At 37.7% G+C, this 15,495-nt stretch overlaps 1 protein-coding gene across 1 annotated transcript in view; it reads right to left on the bottom strand.

Moving 5' to 3' along the window:
• The window catches only part of RXYLT1 (ribitol xylosyltransferase 1), a 37,688-nt gene extending 24,383 nt beyond the window's left edge, over positions 1–13,305 (bottom strand). Inside the window, exons 1-3 of the mRNA XM_056798394.1 lie at positions 12,860–13,305; positions 11,367–11,534; positions 7,370–7,472 (exon numbers count right to left, since the gene is read on the bottom strand). Of these exons, the coding sequence (XP_056654372.1) occupies positions 7,370–7,472; positions 11,367–11,534; positions 12,860–13,040 (452 nt within the window). The 5' untranslated portion in view covers positions 13,041–13,305. The remainder of the gene's footprint in view (positions 1–7,369; positions 7,473–11,366; positions 11,535–12,859) is intronic.
• Positions 13,306–15,495: the final 2,190 nt, after the last annotated feature.

Raw genomic sequence — 15,495 nt, 5'->3', positions numbered from 1 at the left:
GTGCGGAAACCGGCATGATTATAGAGCCAGTTCCTCCACCACTTTTCCAGTTCACATAACCCTGTGTGAACCGCCCATTAGGTCAGAGGTCCCCAAACTACGGCCCGCAGGCCTGTGAACTCACACAGGAATCTGATCGTGTGGGTAAGACCCATGTGATCAGATTCCATAGCAGGAAAAAAGAAGGCATGACACTAGTGTGTGCCCTCTTGCAGTCCCTATTTATGAATCTGTACTTATAGACCATGCAATACAAAAAACTCATGCCTCACTTCCCCCACATAGTACAATGGTCCCCATACTCCCCACCTCCCTTTGCCCAAAAGTCTCTCCCCACATTACTACCCAATACAATGGTCCCCATACACCCCCAGATGCACAACATAATGGCCCACTATAACAGGGCATGTTGTGCATCTGGGGGAGTATGGGGGACATTGTACTACCATGTTTCCCCAAAAATAAGATAGTCATATTAATTTGACCCCCCCAAAACAGGGAGTTTCTTATAAAACACCTAGTGGCAGTGGTGGGCTTCTCACAGTAGAGGCCCACCGCTGATGTCACAGGCCAGATCACTGCTATCTGATGCCTGTATGTAGTACTGGAGGCAATGCTGGGCCTGTGACATTGTATACCACCATCTGGGATAGCGGAGGCTGCAGCGCTGGCTGGGATGGACCTGTCACACCTTGCACAGGCCTATCACTGCCACCACTATTCCGGGCAGCAGTATACACAATGTGGAATCCCCTCCCCCAGATCACCGCTCACCTGCTGACGTCTTCCATTGTGCAGCCACATAATCCTTTGTGTGGCACCTCGTTCTCATTAAGTTACTCTCAGAACAAGGCACCACACAAAGGATTACGTCACCGGAAGTAGTACTGTATGGGAGCGATGCCATGCTTTGTGGCACCACCACATACAGTACTTCAGGAGCACAGGATGCATCCTGTGCTCCTCTCACTGACCACCAATGAAAGAGGGGCCCCTTCCAGAAGTGCGGTGGGGGCCAAATAAATGGCCTCAGAGGGCCACATGTGGCCTGCGGGCTATAGTTTGGGGACCTCTGACCTAATGGGTGACTGTCCCTACTACTATAGCTCACTAGTCTTCAATGGTGTGCTTCATATTAACAATAAGACATTAGACTTAATTTGCTTTTAGCAAAAGCATTTACTAAGACATCATAGTAAGAATAGTTAGTTATAAAATATTTCACTACCACAATCTGGGGCACCCTCTCCCTCAGATAGTTTCTCCTGGATATTTGGGGGGTAAAATCACTAAGGGAAGGAGTGTCCTTACTCAGGTGTATGCAAATGGAAGATCCTCTGTTTCGGTCTCAGTTTTAAGCACTGACAAAAGGGCCATGTATGATATTATGATTTCTTGGGAGTTAGTCCCTGTATAGATACTACAGGTAGCTTCTATGACAGTTATTGTGGGTAGGATTAAATGAAAGTCCATGAAGTTGCATCTACTCTTCAGTGTAGTTAACATTAAATTATACCAATCCTCAGGGAGAATGAAAGGAATGGTCTTCCTAGTAATAGAGAAAAAGGAATCTGAAATATTTTATTCTATTAAACCCCCTTCATAACAACTTTGTGTGGACAGAAAATAAGACAGATGATAGTTGATGATTGGCAGATTATTAAGACATGAATTTATACCTTATGAAGGCTGCTGAGCCAGTCACTGGTCTGGTCAGTCGAGCTCCTGGGGGAGTAGTATCAAATTTCTGACCTCGACAATGTTTTTTTACTGCAATTCTGAGCCTAAGACCAGTCAAAAGCAGTTTACTCTTACTTAGAAATGCATTCAGCATTATATTCTTCAGGGTTATTCGAATTTTCCTTCATATTTTCATAGTTTGTTGGGCAGAGAACTCAGATATCCCATTTCCTGAGGGCACTAATGACTGCAACTTTATTGATGATGTAATATTGTTTAGGCCAGAGGAGAGCATAGAGGCAGAGATCTTCAGTCACATGAGAGATAAAAGGTAGGAGATTAACCCTAAGAAAATTTAGGGCTTAGTCCTCTCAGTGAAAAATTTAAGAATACACTACATAGGACATAGCTAAGTGGCTCAGTGTATTGAGAACCACAGTCCTGCCAGAGATGGGAGGTCCTAGATTCAAATCTGGCTTGAGATACATCTTAGCTGTGTGATCCTGGTCAGGAAACCCCCCAGGTAAACCCCCATTGCCTAGCCCATATCACTCTTCTAACTTGGAACCAAAACACAGTATTGATTCTAAGATGGAAGGTAAGGGTATTTTAAAAAAAAGGATTCACCAGATAGGAGACTATAGATAATTCTAGACATACATTTGCTGGATTCTCTTTCTTCTGTATCACTCTGAGGCAGCTTGTTTAAAGTGATGGCTTCATCTTCACACTCTTAATTATTGGGGTTTTGTGCCTTCCCTCCTAAAGGCTATGTCTTTGATAAATCAGCATTACCCCAAGAAAAGGGAGATTTCTTCCTGCCAGTAGTTTTTTGGATCCAGCCTTCAGAAAGGCTGGCTTGATCAGGATGGACTTTTGGACATGGTCCTAGTTGATCTTCTCTACCCGTCAGATGGTTCTACACACTCTCAGGGAAGCAGTCCATGTCCCCCTTAATTGGCAGGTTCCCTTTCCTTCAGGAAGCTCTGGAGAGCTCCTTAGCTTAGCTAGATTGAACTGAAAATCAATATTAATGTGTATAATTCAGTTCCTCTGAACGTATGTCAATTCAAAGTTGAGTTGATAAGGATCTTATATTTAGAGTTGATGGCCTGTTATCTTTTTGTCTCTTTTTGTGTTATTCTGTTCTCATCAATGCATGAACTAAGTAGTGTACTAGAGAGGACTGAGGGGCACTTTGGTATTTTTCCCTATTCCATGGACTGCTATGGCCAAAGCATTCATCACCTACTCTTCAACCAGGGCACTGGAGAGTAAGGTTCTCTTATGAGAGAGAATGAACACTGCCCAATTCTTTGACAGTATTAAAATAAAAATGCCACATGTTTTGAGAGTCTAGATGGAGTGCTATAGGAGATGCCTATTTGATGAGCTCATATTTACATTTATACAGATAAATGGATGGTTATCAAATCTTCAGTTAATTCAAAGCCAGAAGAGAGAGTTAACATGCTGCATGATAGACTTGAGGCCAAAAGAGATCCTGACCACTAAAATGATGGATTACCTTTAAGAAGATTAATGCTTTGTGAAGTAAATGTAAAGATCTACTTTGGGGTTAAAAAAAATCAATGGGGGGCAACAGTGGATTGAGAGCCAGGCCTAGAGATAGGAGGTCCTAGGTTCAAATCTGGCCTCAGCCAATTCCTGGCTGTGTGACCCTGGGCAAGTCACTTGACCCCCATTGCCTAGTCCTTACCACTCTTCTGTCTTGGAGCCAATACACATTATTGATTCCAAGACGGAAGGTAAGGGTTTTTAAAAAAAATCAATGGAAAAAGTACATGATAGGGAAAAAATGGTCAGAAAATCATTGCTGAAAAAAACCTATGCGTTTTAGTGGAAGGCAAACTCAGTATGCATCAAGTGTATGACAATGCAAACAAAAAAGGTGACTATGACACTTAGATAAAAGGAAAACTAAAACTTTGTAACTACTTTGTTACCATATTTAACAAAAAGCTTCATGATTTTATTTTTATTTTATTTTACTCTTATATTTTATCAAAATAAAAACCCTTATCTCCTGTCTTAGAACCAATATTAAGTATTGATTCCAAGGCAGAAGAGCAGCAAGGACTAGGCAATTGGGGTTAGGTGACTTGCTGAGGGGCACACAGCTAGGAAGTGTCTGAGGTCAAATCTGAACCCAGGACCTCTAGGCTTCAGGCTTGGCTCTTTATCCACTGAGCCACCTAGCTGTCCCAGCTTGATGCTTTTAAAGTGAGATTATTTTGAAAAGATATGTATGGAAAAAAACTGTCTTTTAAGAATGCCAAAAATAAACAATAAAGAATTTAACTGGTAATGAAAGCTAAAATGGCATTAATAATTATTTATAATGACTGTGATTATTTCTTCTTTATATTGATGAGGAAGAAATAGAAACCTAATAGAAACAAGCTCTTTGGTTCACATTTTCCAATATGATTTTTACTAAATTCTTTTGAGTATAGAGTTTTAGAACTTTCTCCATTTTAAAATTTTCTATCAATAAAACAAAAAAACTTGTAAAGTCAAGGCATCTATGTTAAAATAGTTTGTCAGTGGGACAGCTAAGGGGCTAGGTATGGAGTTGGAAGGACCTTGCTTCAAATCTGACATCAGATACTTCCTAGCTGTATATCCCTGGGCAAGTCCCTTAAGTCTAATTGCCTAACCCCTATCGTTCTTCTGCATTGGAATTGATACTCAGTATTGATTCTAAGACAGATGGTAAGAGTTTAAAAAAAAAAAAAGAGTCCTTTTTACCTCTACCTTCCAAAAATCTCCCAAAGATTCAACATTACAATATCGAAAGTTCAAAGTATTCTTTTTATATGGTCTGAATACATCTTCATAATACAACAGGTTTATGTTTGTTTGACAAATGTAAAAATTTAAACTTTTGAGATAAGAATTCAACACATGCTAAAAATTGTTTGGAAAATTACAAAGCATTCTGGCAGAAACCAGTATACACCAATATCTTATACAACTTAGTAATATAAAGTCAAAATGAATATGTGATCTAGACAAAAAGGGATATGTTATAAGTAAATTAGAAGAACATGAAAACTATTACATATCAGATTTAGGGATAGGAGAAGAATTATGACTACATAAGACAGAGAGCATTGTGAGATGTAAAAAGGATAATTTTGATTAGATTAAATTAAATTTTTTTTGTACAAAAAAAAAACAATGGAGCCAAGATTAGAAGGAAGGCAGAAAATTGGGAAAAATTTTTTTTCTAGACAGTATCTGGGATAGAGGTCTCATATCTTAAATATATAGAGAACTTTGTCAAATTTATAAGAATATGAATCATTCCCCCAAAAGATGTTTTGATTCTCCCCTGAGACAGCTCCCCTACTTTGGCACTAACATTTATTACTCCCTACAAGGTTTGTTGATATCTGTAATCACTGGCTTATCAGCTCTGATAATTACAATCCCTGAAAGAGGGTGATATCTTGTGTTACCATCAGGTTGTGTATGTGTTTGTATCTCATCCTCCTGAGGGAGGACTGTGAAGGTATCCTAAAAAACCATAGACTAAGAATTTTTTTAAAGTAATTTTAGGGAAAAAATGTAGCCAATGGCCTGGACCAGGAAAGCAGATATCCTGGAGAAGATGCTGTGAGGACCAACATGATTCCAGATAGACTAAAAAAATCTGCAACAGATGATGTCCCCAGAAATTAAGCACTTCATCATGAGACTCTGAATAAGTCTTTGGATATAATGGAGTGAATTGTGGGGGATTGGGCTCTCCATCTATTTCTAGCCTTCCCATTTTATCTTGATTGTAAAACCCTTGTGCCTAAAAAGGGAAATGCCCCAATGGTTCTTTATCAATGCATCTATCAATCATTTTTAATATGTTAAGAAACACCCAAATGTAGTTAGACCCTCCATGAAATGTATAACACCTTTAGGTCCTTACGCATCCTGTTGAGACAATCATATATGGGATGATTCATTCAGGAGACTAACATGCCTCCCAAAGAATCAGAGGGGGAAGGTGTATGAACTTAACCAAAATCTGTGCCCCTCTATCCTTTCTGAAAGGAAAGTTTTGAAAATTCATTTTGATCTCATCCCTACTCATTGAATGAATTGGAAAAGAGGTCTGAGGCTTCTCTGTATAAGGAGACATCTCTGGCTCCCTGGCATCCTGGAAGATGATGGCCTCTTGTCCCACATGACTCCTGGCTTGGGGATGACTGGCTTCTAATCTGGGTTGAGGTGAAGTCTGTCCAACCAGAGAGACCCAGAAAAACTGACATCACCAGAGTTGTATGTTAGGGACAAAGGAAAAGCATTGCAGTCTCTTTTTGGCTGCTAGTGAACAGAGAGATGAGTGAGTGGCAAACTCAGATTAGCTAGGCAAGCAGCCATGCAATTATGTTCCTTTTCTCTCTCCAACTCTCTTTTACTATCTAATAAATAATTATAAAATAATAAACAGTCTCCAGAGAATTTTAATCTTAACAGACAAACGGTCAAAGGATATGAAAAGGAAGTTTTTGGAAGAAGAAATCAAAGCTATACACAGTCATATGAAAAACTTCTCTAAATTGTTATTGATTAGAGAAATGCAAATTAAAACAGCTTTGAGATACGATCTCATAGTTTCCAGATTGGTTAAAATTACAGAAGGGGAAAATGACAAATGTTGGAGGGGATGATGGGGACACTACTACACTCTTGGTGGAACTGTGAACTGATCTAACCATTTTGGAGAGCCATATGGAGTTATATTCAAAAAGTTATAAAATTATATATACCCTTTGACCCAGCAATACTACTATTAGATCTACTTCCTAAGGTGAGTGAGAGAAAAGGATTTTTCTATTTTTTATTTCTAATATTTCTAACATTTATATTTCTAATTTATATTATATTTCTAATATAGCAGCTTACTTTGTGGTAGCACAGAACTAGAAAATGAAGGGATGCCCATCAATTAAGGAATGGATGAATAAGTTGTGGTATATGATTGTGATGGAACACTACTGTGTTGTAAGAAATGATAAGTAGGTTGATTTTAGGGGAAAAAAACATGGAAAGACTTGCATGAAATAATGAAGAATGAAATAAATAGAATCTAGAGGAATTATGTAGAATAATAGCAATATTGCTTTAAGAGTAAATGTGAATGACTAAGACATTCTGAGTTATAAGATTCAAATCAATTACAAAAGATCTGCGAAAGAAGAGCCCATCTACCTCCAGAGAAAGAACTAATATATGGAACTATGTATTATATAGTTTCACAGATATATCAGTGTCAAATGCTGGCCTTCTCTAGTGTGAAGTTGGGAGGGAAAGAGAGTAACAACTTGGAACTCAAATATAATTATATACATAGGTACATATATAAAGAAAAAAGACACCAGGCATACAGAAACAGGCAAAATGCAAAGTTCTTTAGGATTTATTTAGTGTAATTCTGTCTTCTTGTCAACGTGAATTGGTAATTAAAAAATTTTTTTTTAAATTTCTTAAGAAAATGTCCAAGGACACCACTTTAAACAATAATTTGTCATCCAAGAGGCTTATTTCCCTATTCTTACAGTAAGTTGGTTGAATAAAAATCAATTGAGGTAAATATATTTTCCTCTGCTTAGAAAGCAAATGGTGTTATATACCATCAAAAATGAAAAAGTTACATAATTAGTACCTGAAATGTGTTCTTCCTGCTTTTAAGCTTCCTTCTCTCCACTGAGCAGCAACATCAGCAGGTTCAAGTAGGCCTTCAAAAATATGCTGCCACAAATAAAGACCTGGTAACCAGAAAAAAAATCAATATTTTATGTATTTGTGTGTATATATATATATATATATATGTACATACACATACACAGATGTGTACATACTGTATTGCAAATATACACATTCATATAATGACTTTAAATTTACTTATTTATTTCAATTGACTAGAGAAACATTTCTTCTGTTTTGTTTCTTTATGAACTTTCACACATGCATGGTCTCATGTCCATTTTCTTTGTAACTCTGATTAATTAGTTACTGCTTGAAATAAGCACCATATTAAAAATAAACCTATAAATGTTACTAATATTCTAAATACCATTTTACAGATTAGAATGTTAGTCTCTATTGTTCCATTCCTTTGCAGAAGTGGTGGTGGGGAATATGGATTTGGTGGGACAGAATATGAAATGTCAATTTTTTTTACTATTATTTATTTTGTTCTCTTTGATCTCTTTTTTCCCCCCTTTTTCCTTCTTATAAGGTATAGCTCTCTTGGGAGAGAAAGAGATAGGGGGATGAAGGAAAATCTTGGCAATCTATTAAAAATATACAATATCAATATTAGTCATTATTAAAATTCACACAAGTATGTACAAAACACATAATCAAGACTTCTATCTGTAGTGATCCATGAATGTCTGGGTGGAACACAGTTTTAACATCTCAACAGGGGCATTACACAAGTGTTTAAACTGTTTTCTCCCACTTAAAAGATACACAAAATTTGCTCTAGAGACCTAAGTTCCAGTAGAATATACAACTAGGACATAGCTAGATACAGAATAAATATAACAAGAATAAATACCAATAAATACAAAGTAGTTTAGTCATTTGGGAGAGAGGAGACCAGCGGCTGGCAGGATTAGAAAAGGCTTCATGTAGTGCTGGGGTTGCATCTCAAAGGAGGAGAAGATTCTATAAGATGAAGAGTGGGAGATGATGGAAGGCATCTCAGGCATTGGAGACAACCAGTGTCAAGGGGTGGGGATGGGAGGTGGAACATTCATCAGAGAATAGAGAGAAGACCAGATGGGGGAAAGGACCGTCATGTACCTACTTCACACAACTGCCAAAGTGATATTCTTTAAGCCCAGGTCTGATAATGTCATTCTGACACTCAAAAAGCTTTAGGAAATGGTTGCCTGCTTCCCCAGTGCCTTTAGGATAAATTCAGTCTCCTGTTTGGTATTTATAATAGTCTCTTACAACGTGGCTCTAAACTACCTTCAGACTTATTACATTCTATTTCTTTTTACATAACTCATGGAGTCAAACCAGTATTCTTGCCATTCCTTATATCTCTTAGTTCTATACCTCTGTAATCAGTCTCTGCCTGAAACACATTTCATCCCCAACTCTGCCTTTTGGAATTCCAGGATTCTTACAAAGCTCAGCTCAAGTAGAAACTCCCTCTTGAGGCTTTTCTTGATCCTCTAGGCTAGATGCTGTGGTTTTTCTTTGGAAAGAACTTGTATTTAATTTATATTTCCTTATAAACATGCATAGCATTTCTTCCCAATAAAATAAAGGCTCCTTGAGTTTGGGGACACTTTTGTCTTTGAAGGTTCGGCACCTAAAATAGTTTTGGCACATATTAGATTCTTAACAATGCTTGTGGAATGAGTTGGGGGAAAAAAAGGAAAATGTCTATTTTAATAGGACACACATAGAACTGGTTATATAGGCAGAGAAATTATTCCAAATTCCAATGTGCAGATGCAGATCATCTAAAGATTAGAGCAATGCAAATACTTACAAAATGGTTCAAGGGTGAGAAGATGACATTGCATTCAATTATAGCAACTCCAAAAAGTTTATTGAGAGATGTGAAGATAAGCAAAGGTATCAGTTGTTGATTGAAAAAACACCAATACCATCTTTGGTCAAGTAGAAAAAAATTACAGATCCTTAAAGTTCTCCTCCAATAGGATGTTCTTTCTTTCAAGTTAATATCATATATGACTCTATAATGGATGAGATGATGGAGATAACTTTGGGATTGAGAAGATCATTATATTTGGGAGCTGGGGAGTCCCTGGCAACCTCAGAGAGAATGTGCTTCGTAATTTGTAATTATAAGCTGGGGCGTGTGTGTATGTGTGTGTGGGGGGGGGTGAGTGGGTGATTAAAATGTCTGTATGCTGGGACCCCAACATTCCAATGGTATCCATAGGCTCCACTGATTAAAAAAGATCTACGTCAAAACATGTCTAGCAAAACAAATTGAAGCATATGAATGTAATAGAACACTACTGAGTGTGTAAGAAACGGTGACTACAGAGAATCATGGGAATAGTGACATGAATTGATAAAAAGTGAAGTAAGCAGAACTAGGAAAATAATAAATACAATGAATATAACAAAGTAAATGATAAAAAACAAGAGCAAAATAACAAAAACTGAATGTTTCTACAGTTCCAAGACTAAAACTGATGGGAGAAGAGCTATGACAAAGTGCTTCTTGGTTCTGAGTGCTATAAAATTATAATGACTTTTTTGTAGAGGTGATAGTGGTGGTGGGGTTAGGATATGGAACTCTGTATATGTCAGACTTGTTTAATATGCTAATTAATTTTGAACATTTTCTCCTTGTTTTAACTCATTATAAAGGATGACTCTCCAAGAGGGGAGAGAGGAAAGATGCTTAAAGAAATATAGATGATATAAAAGCAAAATATAACAATACATTTTTTTTCATAGAACACAACCTTTCATGTTTTTTGCTCATGTGTTCTTTGGGTTCAGTGATCTTATCACTTCTGCATATACATCACTGCATATAACATCAGATTTTTTTTTTAATATATTAGTTTTGATGAACTTTTCCCTTCTCTTTCAAATTTTTCATTATAAAAGGTGACTCTTTGGGAGAGGGCAAAGATGCATTAAGAAAGGTAAGTGACATACAAACAAAATATATCAACAAAAATTTATTTAAGAAAAAAGGCCGCCAGGCCTAGAGATGGGAGGTCCTAGGTTCAAATCTGGCCTCAGACACTTCCCAGCTGTGTGACCCTGGGCAAGTCACTTGACTCCCATTGCCTAGCCCTTACCACTCTTCTGCCTTGGAGCCAATACACAGTATTGACTCCAAGATGGAAGGTAAGGGTTTAAAAAAAAAGAAAAGAAAAAAGGCCAATTCCATATCTTTGCCTTAGCCTGTAATAATGTTTCTAGATTTTTTTTCTTTTATACAAATTTTAACCATATTTCAAGGCCTATCTCAACTCTCAGTTAAACCATGATTATCCTCATTGGCATTCCAACTATCCAAATTAATCTTCCTCTCTTGCAAACTTTTTGAGTGTTTACTATCTAATGGACATAATCAATGGTTAATTTTATACATTTTTTGGAATTCAGTATCATTTTATGTATTCTTAGTCCAATATTTCTCAATTCAGCTGTATGTCTTCTGAGGGTATGGACAGTGTTTTACAACTGTGTTATGCACAATACTTAGCATATGTAGAGAAGATACAATCATTCAACAAATATTATTGCCTAATGTACAGAAGAGCACAGAAGGCCTTCAGAAGAAGACCCAGACAAGTAGAATAGCTTTGAAATTAGCATGCTGAATTTTGTAAAAATATGAGCTAGATATGTAATGAGATTTGTGGTTTCATGTCGAATCCTTTTGATATAGTTGTTCTATGTATGTAAAAATGCTCATTTGCTGATATAATAACAATATATTATTATATACTGTTTTATTGTTATCAGAATAACAATAAAAATTCAGAATGCTTCCCATATAATAATATATCATATATATTCTAATAGCTTGATCATTGGTCATGGATGAAGATAAGATGCACTCAAAAATACCAATTTAATTTAATGTTACAAGCAAAATTATTTTGTGATGCATTTTATTATAATTTTATACAGTAACTCACCAATGGCAGCCTTGCCCCAGATCTGTACCTTGAGGTCTATTTTTCTTTTCTGAAATATCTTTTTTTTAAGCATCTGAAGGCTAGTTTCATGTCTATGTTGTACATTAAGTTGCTCATTTTTTTCATCTGCTTCCCAGGGATTCCATTCTTCATTCATCAGAGAGGATTCTGTGTTTTAAAAAGCATGTTAATATGATATCAAGAACACCTTCAAGAATTCTCCATGAAAGATTCCCAGGACCCAAGAATGCTTAAAATGCATATAACTTAGGAGAAATAAAATAGCTTAGGGGGAAAAAATGTAGGGGAAGGGAATAGTTTCAAAGCATAATTCTCACTACTCTAGCTATAGCTTTCTTCAAATAATTTAAATGTTAGATATATCTACTTTCATCAGAAGTTTGGTAGTTTATTGTGGAAATGATGAAAAGCAAAATTTGATTTAGTGCAATGAATAGCACACAATTGAAACTTTTAGGAGTAGCTAGTTCACTATTTAATGAATTTCTGAGTTCTGAAAAAGCTTGAGAATTAAAATGTGAAGCAATATAGATTTCTCCTCCAAAGTGGCTTGTTGAACTGGCTAAGGTATATCATTACAGACATGTTTCTATGTCTTTGTTTATTGTTACATAAGTAATCCTCTGTGCATAAAAATGCCATATTTTAAAGACAATGTAACATTTATTCACTATAAAAATTACATAGTCTGTCAGAGTAACAACCAGTTTTCAAATATTGATGTAATTATTCTGTCAAGTTCAAAAGAAAGGGGGTCTGCAGACCTGGGTTCAAAACCTGACTCTGCAATTTATAACATATGACATCTTGGACAGGCCTTTTAACCTTTTGGGGTTTCAATGTTCTCAATCTGTTAAACTGCACAATTTATAGAGGTCTTTCATCCCCAACCCTGTCTAAATTCTATGATCCGATATTAGTTATAATTTTCAGACAACATTCCTGAATTTCTTTGATATGTTTTTTTTTTTAAACCCTTCCCTTTCATCTTAGAATCAATACTATGTATTAATTCCAAGGCAAAAGAGCAGTAAGGGCTAGGCAATGGGAGTTAAATGACTGGACCAGAGTCACAAAGCTCATGAACTCATGCCTTTTTGTTTCCAGGCCAGCTGCCCCATCTCTTGTTGTTGTTTTTTTAACAAACATTATTACATACGGTGTTTACAACGATCCAGTAGTGTGATACTCAAGATCACACAACTAGAAAGTGTCTGAGACGGGATTTGAACTCCTTTTCCAGCTCTTAGGACTAGCACTCCGCATACGGGATAAACTGCAGGAAGGGGAGGGGCGGAGTCGAAGATGATGTCTGATACCCCTCCCCCACCCAGCTACGGCGGAAGGACGCAGAGCACGCCACAGGCCGGGCGCGGGCGGAGGAGCCGCCCCCTCCGTACAGAGCCGGGCTGCTCTTCGCTACCTAGGCTGGGAAGGGAGCGGGGGTGGAAAAAGGAGGGAGCGTACATTACCTCCCCGGTTGCCGCGTCGACCCTTTCCTTGGGCCGTCCCGCCCCTCAGGCCCTGCAGAGAGGCGGCCGCGTTTTGACGGCTTCGGCGCCTGCCGAAGAAGACGCTGTAGGCGGCATAGAGCGAAAAGAGGCAGTAGGTCGCTATGAGCGCCGAGCACAGGCGCTTCCGCGTGATCCGCATTCCGCCTCAGGCCGCCATCGCCGCCGCCGCTGCCGCCGCCTCCATGGTGCCCGGAGCAGAAGCCGCAGCCACCGCGCGCCGCGGTGCGGACACCTCCCCTATCCCCACTTCCTCCCCCACCCCGGGAGGCGGGGATCCCGCTGCGGCCCCGACGGCTCAGCGAGCGTCCCCTCCCCTCTGTCCCAGACCCGGCGAACCCTGTACGGCCTGACTCCTCCTGGGCTAGAGAAGGGAGAACTCGGAGAGGCCGCATGCACGTGCGCATGAGCCAAGTGTACTTAAGCTCCCCTCCGGGCACTGGCATCTCTGGCATTTGTTTTATATTTTTTTAATGGGCAAGCGGTAAAAAAAAACAAACTATCAAATACTTTTATTCTTTCCTACTAAAGGGAATTCTTTTATCATAAGAAAGGAAGGAAGAAAAGACAGATCTAGTGTCATTGGGAAAGAAAGAGAACTCGTTTCACTAAGGAAGGAAGGAAGGAAGGAAAGACAAAAAAGGAAGAAAAGTCACCTCTCATATTGTAAGAAAAGAAAGTAAATTCTTATACCTCCAAAAGAGAAGAAAAGACATCCTTGTGTAAGAAGAAAATGTATCATAAGAAAGGAGGGAAGAAAGAGAAATCTTATATAATAAAGAAGGAAGCTAGTATTCTTGTAATATAAGAAAGATGAAGACAGAACCCATTGAATCATAAGAAAGAAAAAAGAGAACCCTTGTATCAAGAAAAGAGGAAAGGCATTCCTGTATCATGAGAACCTTTGTATCCTAGAAGGGAGAAAGGAAAACTCTTATAAGAAAGAGAGAAAGAAAGAGAATAGAAGGAAGGAAGGAAGGAAGAAACATTGTTTCCTATGAGGTTTGTTAGGCTAAACAAAATGTCACTTGGTTGAAGTATAAAACTTTCACATTATACATATTATCCTTACTGTGGTGAGACAGGCAACATTTTCCATCCTCTGGAAACATGATCATTGCTTTGATCCAGAATTCATAGCTTTTGGAATTAAAAAAAAAAATTATATTGATGTTATAGTTTACACTTAATAGTTCTTAAAGTATGATCAAGGACCCCTAGTGGGCCCAAGACCTCTTCATGGGGTCTGCGAGTTCAAAAATTTTTTCTTAATAACTGGCTATGTGACCCTGAGCATTTACTTGACCTCTCAGCCACTGATTACTCACCTGTAAATGGGGATAATAGAACCTATCTCAGGGTTCTTATGAGGACCAAAACAAGATAGTATGTAAAGTGCTATGCAAGCCTTAAAGCACTATATAATAGTAGTTGCTGTTAGTAATGATTTGTAAAAAAGGTAAATATTGATATAATCACATAAAAGCTCTTTGGAAGGGATTCTTAAATTTTAAGCTCTATCTCTAAATTGTTCTGATTATTCTCTGCCTCAGTTTACTGTGGGAGAAATTGATATTAAATGGTTTGGAAGGGTGCCCACTTAACTACTAGACTTTAATGAATCTTTAAAAATGGAGGAATTTATTGAATGAATGGCAGGGAGGCAGGTGCAGGTGAAGTTTGCCTCTGAGGAATATGAGTCCAGGATTTTTGTACCTTAAGGAACAGACTACTTACCAGGAAAGGAAGGTGGGGAGGGGAACAAACGAGGAAGTTTCGGTGACATAACCTGTGTGAGGTACCTTTATGTATAGGGTAGAAGCACAGATATTAAGCCCTAATTATAAAGGTGGATGTATTACATATCTCAGAAAATCTAATGATGTTTGAGGTGCAAATAGAAGGTATAAATTCCTTAAAACCTCATCATAAAACAAGGGGATCCTAGTGTACTCTTTTTGACCTGGGATTTCTCTAGAGATTTGGGGTGTCCAAGGGACCCTGTACCTCCATTCCAAGTTTATACAGATCTTCCTATTTCTCTGACATGTCTTTTTCTTAATTAAAAAATAGTTATTGTATTATACTTATATACTATAATTTGTTCAGCTATTTCCCAGGTGAGGGGCATTCCCTCAGTTTAAGGAAAAGATCCAAAATATTGCACAGAATATGTTCAAATATATTTAGAGCACTTCTTTTTGTATTGGCAAAACTTTGTGAACTTAATGTTTTGACAAATACTTTTCAATATAACTAGTTTACTTTGTAATTCTATTTTATTTGTGCTTAATTTGTATTTATATTTGATTGTATGAACTTAATATTATTCAGAGGAGAGATCTATAGGCTTCACCAGACTACTAAAGAGGTCCATGAAAAGCATTATCTTCTGCTTTTCTCAGGATCTGGCTGTGCTTATTAAGTAAGCACTTCATAAATGCTTGTTGACAAAATATAACACACATTCCTACTAAAAACACTGGAAATCATAGACATACATAGATTTATTTTCCCCTTGATATCTACCTAAAACCATCAACAAGTATTTTCTGTAGTAAAGATAAGCTAGAAGCCTTCCAGGCTTCTGGGGTGAG

Source organism: Monodelphis domestica, chromosome 5 (assembly GCF_027887165.1).
Source record: "Monodelphis domestica isolate mMonDom1 chromosome 5, mMonDom1.pri, whole genome shotgun sequence".
NCBI classification, from domain to species: Eukaryota; Metazoa; Chordata; class Mammalia; order Didelphimorphia; family Didelphidae; genus Monodelphis; species Monodelphis domestica.
This window is presented reverse-complemented; position numbering and strand designations above follow the sequence as displayed.